This window comes from Sorex fumeus, unplaced genomic scaffold (assembly GCF_029834395.1).
Source record: "Sorex fumeus unplaced genomic scaffold, SorFum_2.1 ptg000044l, whole genome shotgun sequence".
NCBI lineage: Eukaryota > Metazoa > Chordata > Mammalia > Eulipotyphla > Soricidae > Sorex > Sorex fumeus.
Window position 1 is genome coordinate 20,567,060 of NW_026606101.1, and position 14,419 is coordinate 20,581,478.

Below are 14,419 nucleotides of genomic sequence, written 5' to 3' on the forward strand. Positions count from 1 at the left end.
GATTCACTACCAGGATCTCACCATTCTACAAAGAAGTGATCGTTGATGTCAAGAGAGGGGTGCGGCAGGGTGATACCATTTCACCAAAACTCTTCAGTGCCACCCTCGAGAACATCATGCGACGACTGGAATGGGAAGGAATGGGAGTGAAGATAGATGGTCGGCAACTACACCACCTCCGCTTTGCTGATGACATTGTTTTAATAACACCAAACATCAGCCAAGCGGCACAAATGCTGGCCGACTTTGACCGTGAGTGTGGAAAGGTAGGACTACAGCTGAATCTTACGAAGACAATGTTTATGAGAAACAGCCTTGTTCCTGACGCCCCATTCGCTCTCAATGGAATGACCATCTCCGAATGCAACAGCTATGTCTACCTAGGTCGAGAGGTCAACATGACAAATGACCTGGCACCCGAGCTGCGCAGGAGGAAGAGAGCGGCTTGGAACGCCTTCAAGAACGTCGAAGAAATAGCTAAGAGGACGAAGAACCTCCGGCTCCGGGCACATCTCTTTGATTCCACTGTTCTTCCTGCATTAACATATGCCTCAGAGACCTGGGCCCTACGCAAACAAGATGAGAACGCCATTCAGGTCTCCCAAAGAAGAATAGAAAGAGCTATGCTTGGAATATCACGTTTCACTCAAATGAGAGAACGAATCCGGAGTTCTGACATCCGTCGACGATCAAGGATCAGGGACGCTGTCTCATTTGCCAAGGTGTCGAAAATCAGATGGGCTGGTCACGTAATGAGATTTAAAGACGACCGTTGGACTAGAGCTGTTACTGATTGGATTCCACGGGATGTCAAGAGACTGCGTGGCCGCCCACCTACCAGATGGTCAGACTTCTTTGTCAAGGTCATGAACGATCGGTTTGAGGCCCTCCATGTTCCCGGAGCGAAGAGATGCCATTGGGCTACACTAGCACGCGACAGGGACAAATGGAGACGTTACTGGCGCCCGCTCGAGCAAATCGACGACTAACGGGAAGTTAAGTGATTAAGTGATTAAGTGGGGGTGGTGATGGGATGGTGGGGGTCAGTGGGCAGGCTGTGGTAAGAAGTCTCAGATGATCCCCATGACCTTCATCTCCTGGTGTCACACCCATGGTCAGCGGTGTTGGATGGCAAAAAGGAGCCGGTCTGAGTGGACAGCTGCAAGCAAAGGAGATCCTCTGGCAGCAGAGGAGGAGGCACTCAGGGAGGTGAGAGGCGTGGGAATGAACTCTGCTGAGCTGGGGGGCTCAGGGGGCAGGGCCCCAGAGTGGGTCCACCTGACAGCAACATTTGGGGATCATCCATCCTGCCAACATTCTGGGCCAATCTGGGACCTGGTTCTTCCCCAGAGCCTCCAGAGATGCTAAGTCTGATTGATGCCTTGACTTCTGTTTTATGAGAATTTAAATATGAATCTAGTCAAACCGTCCTGGATGTACGGCCTACAGATCTGTGAAACAATAAATGCTAGTTGTCTTAATCAAGCTACTCAATTTGTGAAGATGTGTTTTATCACTGACAGAAACCTACTGCTGATTTTTCTTGGATTCAGATTCTATACTGGATGTGCTGTGGTTATTTCACCATTCCAGGGCTGATCCTTCCCATCGTAAGTACTCTTACACACCAAATCGGTGTATCAAAGGAGAAAAGCTACAGAACAGCCATTCTACACTGAGCCTTTAAAATAATCAAATGAATTATTATCAGAATATCCATGCCAACTCCCTGTTTAAGGCAGGCACCGAACACAGCTAAGAACAAATAACTCAGGGCTGCTCACCTTCCTCAGGCCAGGACTGGAGGGGGCTGGGATAAAGATATGCTCCTTCTCCTCCTGTCAGAAATGTGCCCAAGAAACATTCATCACCCTTTAAACAGAAAAAAACAAAGGAGGTGATTGATAGCATAAATAATTATAGAATCAAAAGCTGTTCTCTCCACCCCAAAGTCCACCCCCCACCCAGAGTTTGCCTGTCTTCAAAAGCTGAGTCAGCCTCAGAGACAGCAAACTTCTCCCACAGCCTCTGGCACTGCCGGGCTCTTTGCCATTTTACGTGGCATTCTTGACTCATGTGGAGAAAAAGATTATCAAGGTCCTGAGTGCAGGTTCCAAAGACTGAAATACTTCAATTTATTTGGGGGGTTTGGGCCACACCCAGCAGTGCTCAGGGTTTACTCCTGGCTCTGCACTCAGGGATTAGACTGGTAGGCTCTAGGGGACTGCATGTGCTGTCGGGGATCTACCCTGGGCCAGCTTCATGCAAGTGCCCTGTCTGATGGACACCTGGGGCCAGAAACATTTTCTTTTATTATTTATTTATTTTTAAAAGGAGGGGATTGGGTCACACTCGATAATGTTCCGGGGTTCTCCTGGCTCTGCACTCAGAAATGACTCCTGGCGGTGCTCAGGAGATGGGATGCCGGGGATTGAACCCAGGTTGGCAATGTGCAAAGCAAGCGCTTTGCTTGATACAGTATTTCTCCAGCCCAGAAATACTTTCTTCTAGAAAGTATGGGAAAGAGGAGAGAGGGCAAGAAGGAAACCTTATAAAGCCAAAACAAAAACCAAACATCAACAAAACATAAACCAAAAAAACCTCACAAACCAAATAAAGGAATACAAGTTGGGACGTGGGTAACTCCACAGTGGAAAGCACTGAAATGTTGTCACCTCCAGTGACGTATCCTCTGACAATAGAGACAACTGCATTTTGGCCTCAGCTTCTGAGCTCCACAAGACTAACACAACCTGAGGTCACTGGTTCCATACATGGGGTGCTGGGGACTGAAATTCAGGGCTTCACACATGCAAGGCAGGTGCTTGATCACTGAACTTTATTTCTGGCCCCCAATCGGAGTTCACTTTAAACAGTACTGTGAGATTAAAAATTTTCCTTGGTTTTTGGGTCATACTTGGCCGTGCTCTCGAGCTACTCTATGGCAGGTTGGGAGTGGAGGAAGGGGTGTCACTCCTGGAGAAGCTTGGGGGACCAGGTGATGCTGGGAATCAGCCCACTGAGCTATTTCTCTGGACCCTCTGGGAAAATTTCAAAACGCCAAAGATTTAAATGAAGGAAATAATCTAATTGTGCACCTCACAATGTTTATTTCTCTGCTGGGAAGGGGAAGAATGCAAATGCGAAATGAGACAGAGTACAAATCCTCCAGTTTAATCCTGTAATAAAGTAATTTTGATTATTTTTATAAAATTCTATATTTGATCTAATGTCCGTGGCTTGATTTTTTTTTTTATTTTGGGTCACACCTGGTGATGCACAGGGGTTACTCCTGGCTCTGTATTCAGGATTTACTCCTGACGGTGCTCAGGGGATCATATGGGATGCTGGGAATCAAACCCGGGTTGGCCTCGTTCAAGGCAAATGCCCTACCCGCTGTACTATCGTTCCAGCCCCTTGATCTAATGTTCCTATTAAGGCTACTTACCATCACCATCTGCTGGGTTTTCTCAAACAGTTTTACTTCATTGTCCTCTACCTATATCCAAAGAGTGAAGAAATTTTCAGTTTGCTATTTCTAAGACAAAGCTGCTAGGTTTCCCCTATGTTGAATCATTTCTGGGACACTGGATTGGCATTCCTCTGTCAAATCCTGAGCTGTCAGGGCTGAGGGCTGGCAGAATTCACTACTGAGCAATCTTACTGGGTTCGAGGCCCAACTAAATAAGCCTGTGACATGTGGAGAGGATGTATTAGACTCCACTTACATTTCACTTTAAAGAAAAAAATAATAATTTTTTAAGATCAAAGAAAAAAGAGAACATATTAAAATATTTTTATGGTATTCTGTCATTTAAATATATTCATATCAAAGAATGTCTTATATTTTCCAATCCACACTAGAAGTGAGAAACAAAATCTAAACAGATGCTGTAACAGGTCTTGAGACCATTAGCAGGGTCACTACTATTATACTTTGGTGTCCCCAGATACCAGGAGATGCAGACAAATTCCCCGGGGGTGGGGGTGGGGAGACAGGGCTGGGGACACTTGACAACAGCTGTGCCACTCACAAGGAGCCGTACAATTCACTGTTGCTTTCTGTGTGTCCTTGGTTGGTGGGTCTGTTTTTAAATCTCTCTTCCTATTTGTAGAATAAAGATATCCATTCCTATCCTTCAAAAAGTTTTGTGAGTTATTTTCGCTTGTTTATTTTTGGGTCATACCTGGCAATACTCAGCGGTAAGTTATTCCTGGCTCTACACTCAGGGATCACCCCTGAGAGTCCTCTGGGGACTATACAAGATGCCAGAGATCGAACCCAAGTTGGCCGCGTGCATGGCAAATACCTTCCTGTATTATCTTTTTGGCCCTCGTTCCCTTCAAAATTTCATTTATTTCTTTTTTTTTCTCCAAAATTTTCCACACTTTTAAGAATTAAAGAAATCAGACTCATCAGTATAAAGAGAAAGAGCTGAGACAAAAATGTCTATTCCTGAACTGACACTCGTTCAGGATCCAACAGTCCACTGGGGACCCAGCAAAGAGGTTCTTCCTCAAATATTCCTGGTTTCTCCACATGCTTATGCCCATTTCTACCTGATGAATGACACTAACCATCCAGGAGCAGAATCTGGGAATGGCGGCTGTCAGGACTATGAAGCTGGTTTCTGGAGTAACAGTGCCATCTGCAGGAAGACCATAGACATGCAGGTTACTGCCCACCACCTGAGCCCACTTAGCAGGCCCCAGACTGCTAACACCCATCCCCATGGTGTTAGAGGGAAGGGCTCCCCTTCTTGGTACAGAGAGTCGGAAAATGAAAACTCAGCTGGAGACAGGAATAGAAAATTATTTCCATCTATGATGAACATTTTAAATTTTATCTATTTATTTATTTTTGGCTTTTGGGGTCACAGTCAGTGATGCTTAGGGGTTACTCCTGGCTCTGCATTCAGGAATTACTTCTGGCAGTTGCTTGGGGGACCATATGGGATGCCGGGGATGGACCTGGATTGGCCCCATGCGAGGCAAATGCCCTCCCTGCTGTACTATCGTTCCAGCCTGAATATTTTTTTAAAAACAACAAATAGGAACACAGTTCAATAAAGACTTCTTGTAAGTGAGTCTTTCAATTTTAAATTTTATCAAAGTAACACAGGTATACATATTTAAAGTCAGAATACTACCAGGCTCTTCCTAACAGCATTGAATATTATCATTCTTTAGAATGTTTTTTTGGAGGGGGTGTTTTGCGGGGCATATCTGGAGTGCTTGGGAGCTAAACCTGACTTTGCTCAGCAAGGACTGCATCTGGCAGTGCTCTGCTGTGTGTATGGTCCCTTAACCTTTTTGTATGATCTCTTTGGCCCCATTCTTTAGAATTTTGCCAACATAAAAACAAACACTGTTCTCCCGTTGTTCACTGATCTTGCTCGAGCGGGCCCAGTAACGTCTCCATTTTGAGACTTCTTGTTACTGTGTTTGGCATATCAAATATGTCACGGGTATCTTGCCAAGCTTTGCTGTGTGGGCGAGATACTCTCGGTAGATTGCCGGGCTCTCCGAGAGGGGCAGAGGAATCGAACCTGGCTCAGCCGGGCTGGATGCGTGCAAGGCAAACGCCCTATCGCTGTGCTATCGCTCCAGCCCTTGCCAACATAATGAGTAAAAAAAAAATCAAATTATTGTTTTGAATTGCTTCTTCTGGTTACTAGTAGTAGATTTGTATGTGTGTGTGTTGGGCAGGGGCCTGTTGTTTCTGATTCATTTGGCGTGAGGAACCATGTGGTGCTAAGGAGTGGAGCCAGGGCTCCCTCAGCCAACATATACTCAGGCCTTTAAGCCATCTCACTGGTCCTCTCTTTATAGAATTAACAAACACGTGAACCTTTTTATTATATGTCCTATTATTTTATCAGTTTATTGCTGATCTGTGACTTAGCCTATGGTTTATTCTGCAAAAACACAGGTGTTCAAGTTTGCTTTTCAAAGTCAAGGTACACTTACCTTTTTCTTTAACCAATATTTGAGAGGTCAAAAATGATTCTGAGAAGATCACAGATCCTAAATGTCCTCTTTCTCCCAGCAAGTCAGGAATATCATAGATAGTCATGGAAGCCTAAAATAAATGAGAAAAGTTAGACAATTTAACCTAATATACTAATGATATATTCAAAATATATTATATATTGGAGGCTGGAGCAATAGCACAGTGGGTAGGGCGTTCGCCTTGCACGTGGCCGACCTGGGTTTGATTCCCAGTATCCCATATGGTCACTCAAGTACTGCCAGGAGTAATTCCTGAGTGCATGAGCCAGGAGTAACCCCTGTGTACCACTGGGTGTGACCCAAAAAGCAAATGAATAAATAAAATCATATATTAATGCATTGCTTTATATGATAAATGCAATACTGATTATTATATTAATAATATAATACTTACGATTAATGTAATCTCTCTGAGATGCTTGGGGACCAGATGGGCTAGGGCTTAAACCTGACCCTTCTGTACATAAAGCATGTACTCAGTCTACTGAACTATCTCTCTAGCTCAATGTCTGAATTTAATGTTGTTTTTTGGGTGTTTTTTGTATTTCTTTTTTCTGTTTTTTTGTGGAGGCAGAGTGGAGCCACATCCAGCAGTGCTCAGGGATTAATCCTGGTTCTGTGTTCAGGGGTCACTCCTGGCGGGTTTGGGAGAGCAAATGGGATATGCGGATCAAACCTCGATTTGCCATGTACAAGGCAAGTTTCTTACCTACTGTACTATCACTCCGGCTCCCTAAATCTGCATTTCTAAGCCACTCCATACCCCCTGCACATAGGTCAGAAAACTCGATTCAAATATCCAACTCATGAGCCACTTAGGCTTCTGGTTTCGCTGTGTCATTTTTCCAGGCCCCTGGCTTAGCCTGCTCTGGCCCCTAACTAAGACTCTGGACTCGGAGGACCCTAGGTCCACTGGACCTGCACAGGCTCACCAATGCTGCAGCTGGGATGGCTCTGAGACTCACTTGTTTCCTCAAGAGAGGCACAGATGCACTGTACAAGACCCTCCTTAAACCCTGTGTATGTTCCTCCACAGGCCATTCCCTGACTTACAACACCTCTGCTTACCGTCTTCACAAAGTATAGGCTATCTTTACTCTCCAGGGGCACGATTCTAGAAAAGAAAAAAGATGGGAAATAATTGCATGTTTTTCAATTAGGCAGCAATCTACAGATTGAGATTTTTCTTGGAGATTTTCAAATCAGTGGGTTTCATTTATGCAGATGCAGAATGAATGCACACCAATTGGATAAAATCACATCCACTCCCTTCTCTAAGCCTGCTGATGTGAAGTACTATGGAGAGAGGGTCTAGGCTGGGCATAGCCAGCCCCGGCAAGCACCTTATCTGGCCCGGAGTCGTGCTGGGTATCAAACTAGGGACCATTCATTTCATTTTCATTTCATCATCCTGTTATTCGTCGATTGCCTCGAGCAGGCCCCAGTAATGTCTCTTTCATCCTAGCCCTGAGATTATATTCAAGGCTCTTTAGGAGAATGAAACCCATCAATGTTACTGGTAAGGTAAAGGTAAAGGTAAAGGCCCTCCCGTTGATCGTCGATTTGCTCGAGCGGGCCCAGTAACGTCTCCATTGGAGACTTTGTTGTTACTGTGTCTGGCATATCGAATACTCTCAGTAGCTTGCCGGGCTCTCTGAGAGGGGCGGAGGAATCGAACTCGGGTCGGCCATGTTGGCCGCTTGTAAGGCGAACGCCTACTGGTATTTGGCAAATTTGGTACGCCACGGAGAGTTTGCCAGACTCTGCCCTGTGGGCAGGCTACATTCGATAGCCTGCAAGTTTGTCCAAAGTAGGAATGAGATAATAAGATGTCATAAAAAAGATGTCCTGATAAGATGTTGCGCGGCCGCGCGGTTCCGGGAGCTGAATTTTATAGTTTTTATAGGAGGATCTGGATGGAAGATGCTCGACTCCAGTCCGAGTAGGCTTGGAGATCTCGGCCCCGGAACCCGCGTGGCTTTGTCCCTCTGCCAGTACCTTCATGTGTGCAGAGTGGTCTCAGCATGGTGGTGGCTGGTCCTGGCCGAAGACCTCCAGGACCAGCCACCACCATAATGGGGGACCATTCATGCCAGCAATTACAACGTAGCTTCACTTTTCTTTCTCCTCAGATTATAAAAAATTTTGGGCTACACCAAGCAGTGATCAGGGCTGACTTCTGGCTCTGCACTCAGGGATCAATCTTGGCAGTGCTCCAGTACCACATATGGTGTTGGGAATTGGAGCAAGGTCAGTCGCATGCAAAGCAAGTATGGACCTTACCACTGTCCTATCTCTTCAGCCCCTTCTTTCTTTTTTTCTTTAATATTAAATTTATTTTCATTGAAGCACTGTGGTTGACAATATTGTTAATATCAATGTTTCAGGAATGCAGTGGTGCTCTACCAAACACCCACCTTCTCCCTTTTCTCTTTGGCCCTAAATCTTGCTCCAGACGAGGACAGACCACAGTCAAGAGACTTACCTTCCCTGATTGTTCACAGCATGGATTTGAAAGGTCATGTTGGAGCTGCAGACCCAAAACAGAACGAAACAAAAGTCAGCCATCTCTCGCTGACTGCATAAGCCCCCAGCCTCAAAACGGACAGCCATGCTGGGTCCTCCCAGACTCCAGGCCTTATACCCTGAAACTGCCTCTGGGGAGATTCTCAGGACTATCTGGATTCTTGCATGGAACAGGAGAGCACTGCATGATGGGACTGGCAGACTGCACACAAGAACCACCTTCTCTCGTCCAGCGTCTCCGGTCCACAGTTTAGAAAACGCTGTTTTCATCCTTCTCCTCTTTACTACCTTTAGGTTATGCTGCCTCCCTTACCAAGAACCCACCTCTGCTCTAGAATCATGGCCAGGAGGGATATTTGGAGCTCAGGATAACAACAACAACAACAACAACAACAACAACAACAACAACAACAACAAGAACCCCTTGACTTTAACTCTCTTAGTAAAAAAAGATCTCCAAATCATGGAAATTTCATTTTTTGTCTTAGCCGGCACTGGCCTGTTTCCTATTCCTATCTCATGCTCCCTTCAGGAAGAGTCATTAACATGATGCAGTCTGAGCACACTAGCTGAAGTGACTTGTGGAGAGGACTAGGGCTCTAGCTGGTGGACTGCCCATGGGAGCAAATTTAAACACCTAGGTTCAAACACCCGTGGTCTGGTTTTTGAACCCAGGGTGGTACACAAAGGTCTCAGCAGCTGTCACAAAGACAGCTGGCTGCTTGGGAAAGCCAGGCATCCCAAGCAAGGACCTGAGGAAAGAACACAACGACCAGCAGCATGTCAAAGTACGACCCTCTAGGGAGAAAGCTACCATTTATATGCCCAGTCCCTCTACACAGTGGGAAGGTGAGGGGACAGAGACTGTGGGCTTCCGGTCGCACCCAAGGTCATACATTTGAGAAAAGCAAATGTGCGACTTCAAACTGCCAGGAACCGGAAGTACAGTGCCTTAAGGAATAGAGGTTACCCCTCCCAATCTCATGACTCATAAGACTCAGAGAAAGCACACCTTAAGCTCTGCTTCAAAGAGTTTTACTTCTTCCATAGTCCCTGGAGCTACAGCAAAAGCACTCTTGTAAATGTTCCTTGTCACTACCCAGAGTTGGAGATGTAAGAAAATGGAGGTGAGGCACAATAAGAAATTGCCCAGAAACAGTCTTCTATACTGTCTTCTTTTGGCCACACCTGGTGGGGTCTGGGTTCACTCCCAGTACCAGGACAGGGGCCCTCTTGGCAGTGCCTGGGAGAACATGCAGGGCGAGGAATCAAACCTGAGCTGCCACATGCAGAGTCTGAGTCATTTCCCTCGCACCTCAGACGCCTTTCTGAAACCTCGTAATACTGGTGTTGCTCATCTCTGCAAAAAAAGTGTGCTACGGGGCAGTAGGAAAGTGGGCTGGGTTCCTTTAGGTTACTCTGGACAGAGGACACAGGGCTGTGACATGCCAGGAGTCAACCAAGAGTTCCCAGAATGTCAAGACCCTGAGACAGGGTCAGACTTGGGGTCTCTACATCCAAGAGGCACAGGATGGCCAGAGCAAGGCTCCTATCACCAGGAGGCCCTGACTACTGTCACAGGAGCTCTGACCCCGGCAGACCTGGACACTCCTGTGCCCAGCTTCACTTCTCTAACCTCAGAACATGGGTGCTGGTACTGCTCTCTCTCCATTCCAGCCTCAATAAAGGCTTCTGACTCTTTCTCCTTACAGGTCCTTCCTTTGGCTCCCTGGCTTCTCAAAGTCCTGATCAGGAATGATGTTCCTTAGCACATCCAATAGTTTCACTGAGTATTTCTCAAAGGAGAGACAATATATATAGGTGAGCACAAGGTCTTTTAAACAAACAAACATTACGAGGGCATAGGCCAGAGATAGGTCTAAAGTTCAAGTCCCAATTCTGCAAAAGAAAGGAAAGCACAAAACATTCCACACAGAAGAATGAGGAATACAAATAAGAATGCTGCTTACCGTAGGATTACCTTAAACCAGGTCGCCTCAATGTAATCTAATCCAGACATCAGGGTCTGCTCCGCCACCTCCTTAGCCTATGGAAACAGTGACAGAACAGGGACAATTAGTGTGGAAACAAGAAAAAGCATCACGGACAGAAAGAGCCCTTCTAATATTTGACCAGAAGAAGAGTGTGCCCCTCCCAGCCATGTGATCCCACTGCAGTACAGTACACATCAATAGATTACAGTGAAACATCATGTTAAGGAAGATCATGCCTGCTTTTCTCAGGCAGGGTTTATAGGAAATGCTTCATTCAAGCAGGTGGCCACTCAAACTGCATCTGCCAGGGAGCTGGGACTAGCAGGGATAGTGCCATGGGTGAAGTTCTAGAAAAGTGCCTGTTTCTCTCCCAAACCCTCCCCTGGGCCTGGGCAGGACTATAGGCTACAGGGTTTCTGCCCCTTCTAAGAATATTCAAAGAGCTAGTCACAACAGAGCCATGAAAAAACAAAGGCGTGGGAAAAAAACACTGACGGATACCCCACTGCTTCACAAAAGCTTGCAGCTTAAGGGCTATGAAATACTACTTTGGCACCCGAGATTCAAGTTCAGTGAGAAGAGGAGAGGGCAGCAGCTGGTAACTACACTACAGTCTCTCTGGTATCTACATCATACACAACCTTTCCAATGTCAAATGGCTTCCTTCAGGAAAGGTCCTATTGGCATTGGGGGGCCTCAAGCCGGCTCTTCATCTCCTTACTGGGTCAGATATAGGAATCCAACTCAGCAGGGCAGGTGAACCCAAAACAGCAAGGAAGGTAATGGTCAGAGAAAGAAACAAATGTGCTAGTTGAGGAAAGGCAAATGAGATTTTCTAATTTTCAGCTCTTTTTCAAACACTAGGTAGGGCGTTCGCCTTACAAGCGGCCAACACGGCCGACCCGAGTTCGATTCATCCGCCCCTCTCGGAGAGCCCGGCAAGCTACCGATATGCCAAACGGTATGCCAAACACAGTAACAACAAAGTCTCCAATGGAGACGTTACTGGGCCTGCTTGAGCAAATCGACGATCAACGGGAGGGCCTTTACCTTTACCTTTACCTTTCAAACACTAATAGAAAATTAAACTATGTAATGAATGTATCTAACTATCATAATTCACAGCAGAACCTATATTTCTCCTTATGTTTAACATTGTAAAGTTTTTTTTGTTGTTTATTTTTTGGGTCACACCTGGTGATGTTCGGAGTTCACTTCTGGCTCTGCACTAAGGAAACACCACTGGTGGTGCTCAGGGGATCATATGGAATGGCAGGGGTTGAACTTGGGTCAGTCTAATGCAAGGCAAGAGCCTTATCTGCTGTATTATCTCTCTGACCCCTGAAAAGACTTCTCAAAAATTATTGAGTGAACCAATATGGTATACAATGACTTTTTTTTGTTTGTTTTTGTTTTTTGGGTCACACCTGGCGATGCTCAGGGGTTACTCCTGGCTTTGCGCTCAAGAATTACTCCTGGCAGTGCTCAGGGGACCATATGGGATGCTGGGAATCGAACCTGGGTCAGCTGCGTGCAAGGCAAACGCCCTACCCACTGTGCTATCGCTCCAGCCCCTACAATGACTTTTTAAAAATAAAATCAGGTATCTGCTAGATATTCTAGTGACAAGTAGCTCAGTCACAGGAAGCTTGAACTCAGCACTTACTAAAGCTGTGGTTGGTTCTTTACATACATTTCCTGCCAGTTTGCAAAAGCTATTGTTACTTAAATAACACATGACTGGATCATGTAGAAGCATTATTAAAAATAATTGATAGACAAATATTCTTAGAATTTTTTATTAATAACATTTACTTCTGCATAGCAGTCTGAAAAATTTCTTTTTTCTTTCTCTAGCTACATATATATATGTGTGTATATATATATATATATGTTTATTTATTTATTGTAGCACAAGGGGCTGAACCCAGGTCTCCTGCATGCAAGGTATATATTTTACCTTTGAGCTACATTCTTTTCTTTCTTTCTTTTTTTTTTAAATGACCTACATCCTTGACCCAAATATTTCTATTTTGCTGACATATGGGTATAAAAAAGTTAAAAAAATCATTGCTCTGAAGGCATATATTTTTCTGATGCAAGCTCTATGAGGCTCAAGCTCACACAGAACTAAGTACTACAAAGAATCCAAAGACAATACTAGAAATTTATATTAAAACTCTAAGGAAGAGAAAGGTGGCATTTAAATTACCTTTGTTAGACTGGAAGTTTTAGCATAACATGCAATGGCAGCCAAAACAGCCTCAATAACAGCAACATAGACCTGTGACAAGAGCCTACTATAAAAACAAAAAATCAGGGTTAACTATAGCATCACAAGGTTTCATCGGAAGCAGCATGCACATAAATGATCTGACTGAAGAGGCTGATTTTTAAACCGGAAAAAAGTATGCAAAAATGGAACTCATTGATTTCTAAGCCTTTTGAAATGCTTCGCTCCATCTCCATTTAATTTACAGCTTGCTGTTGTTAAATCTTCACAAGAAGATGCAGCTCTTAACTCGGTTCAGTGGACCACCCTTCCTGTGTTTGATATAGCAGAGGAAAACCATGTGGGCTTCCTGACCTCTCTGTGCTGGAGCACCCTTAGTGTCACACATTCAACACACCGATTTCCAGGAACCAGCCACACCACACCCGTACATCTTTCCCCCGCCCCATCTGTTCAAGACTGGCTGCTACGTTCTAGTAGCAATAATCTACTGGGACATCTCAGGGGCCAAAGAAATTAGTTATTGAGAAATACTTCTATTTCACTGAATTCAAATTAACAGTGACAGACCACTTTTCAAGCACTTTACATAATCTAGTCCCTAGCATCAAAAACTGTGGGTCACCACCCCAAATGGGGTTGTGCAACTTAAGTACATTTGTTTTTATTTTATGCCTAATTTGTTCCTAGGCTGTAAATTTTTGCTTCTTTTGTGTTTTGTTTTGGGGGCCACACCCAGCTTCACTCAGGGTGATGAGCTCAAGGATCACTCCTGGAGGGCTCTGGGGGCCATATGGGATACCAGGGACTGAACCTGGGTTGGTCACATGCAAGGCAAACACCCTACCCACTGTACTATTGTTCTGGCCCAGTTTTCGCTTCTTCGGTTTCGTCTGGGATCTCTCTTATTTTTCCCTTATTTCTTTCTGACCTTCAATTAGTTTTGTGGTCCTAGGCCCATGATTCTCTATCAAGGATTCTGAATGACAAAAGCCCTGAGAACCTACTCTTTACAAGAGATTCTTAGATGATTCTTGTGGCCTGCCCTGAGGGCTCTCAGGAAGCACTGGCCTAGAGATCACTAATGCTGGGATGTTAAATTAGCTAAGAACAACTCTTCTGCTCTTATTTCTGATCACAATTCTTCCTGGAATTCAGTAACTGTAGCATTTTTATGACCTGAATTGTATTCTTCCAAGTACATGCCTTACTCCCAATGTGAATGTTCATGGAGAAAGGAGTTTTGGAGAGCGGAGCAGATAGAAAAGTGGGCAGTGTGTCAGCCTGACTCTGGGCTGAGAGACAGGGACAGGGATTACTGATCTCAAAAGGGGGCAGAAAAGACACTCACACCTTCTGAGGAACTTTAAGGGGGGAAACAAAAGGAAATGAAGACTTACATTTGATCAGTTTTCTTGGATGGTTTGTTGTGATCATCTGTGAAAGAGAACATGTAATGAGAATGTGCAAGATCACAGGAGATGCAAGCCCTTCACAAGGAAGCTACGACTTGTATGTTTAATCTGAAGAAGATACCAAGAATCATGGCTCTGCCTTTAGAGTTACAGTATAAGCATAAACAACAGTAAAACCCAGCTTCTCCCAGTATCCTCTGGTCACCACCTTCCACTGACTACCCCGACAACCCAGAACT

At 45.0% G+C, this 14,419-nt stretch overlaps 1 protein-coding gene across 1 annotated transcript in view; it reads right to left on the minus strand.

The window, feature by feature from the left end:
• The window catches only part of DNAAF9 (dynein axonemal assembly factor 9), a 125,946-nt gene that overhangs the window by 54,075 nt on the left and 57,452 nt on the right, over positions 1 to 14,419 (minus strand). The window contains exons 12-20 of the mRNA XM_056121428.1: positions 14,166 to 14,202; positions 12,745 to 12,832; positions 10,509 to 10,585; positions 8,498 to 8,542; positions 7,081 to 7,126; positions 5,971 to 6,082; positions 4,579 to 4,649; positions 3,449 to 3,499; positions 1,785 to 1,872 (exon numbers count right to left, since the gene is read on the minus strand). Of these exons, the coding sequence (XP_055977403.1) occupies positions 1,785 to 1,872; positions 3,449 to 3,499; positions 4,579 to 4,649; positions 5,971 to 6,082; positions 7,081 to 7,126; positions 8,498 to 8,542; positions 10,509 to 10,585; positions 12,745 to 12,832; positions 14,166 to 14,202 (615 nt within the window). The remainder of the gene's footprint in view (positions 1 to 1,784; positions 1,873 to 3,448; positions 3,500 to 4,578; positions 4,650 to 5,970; positions 6,083 to 7,080; positions 7,127 to 8,497; positions 8,543 to 10,508; positions 10,586 to 12,744; positions 12,833 to 14,165; positions 14,203 to 14,419) is intronic.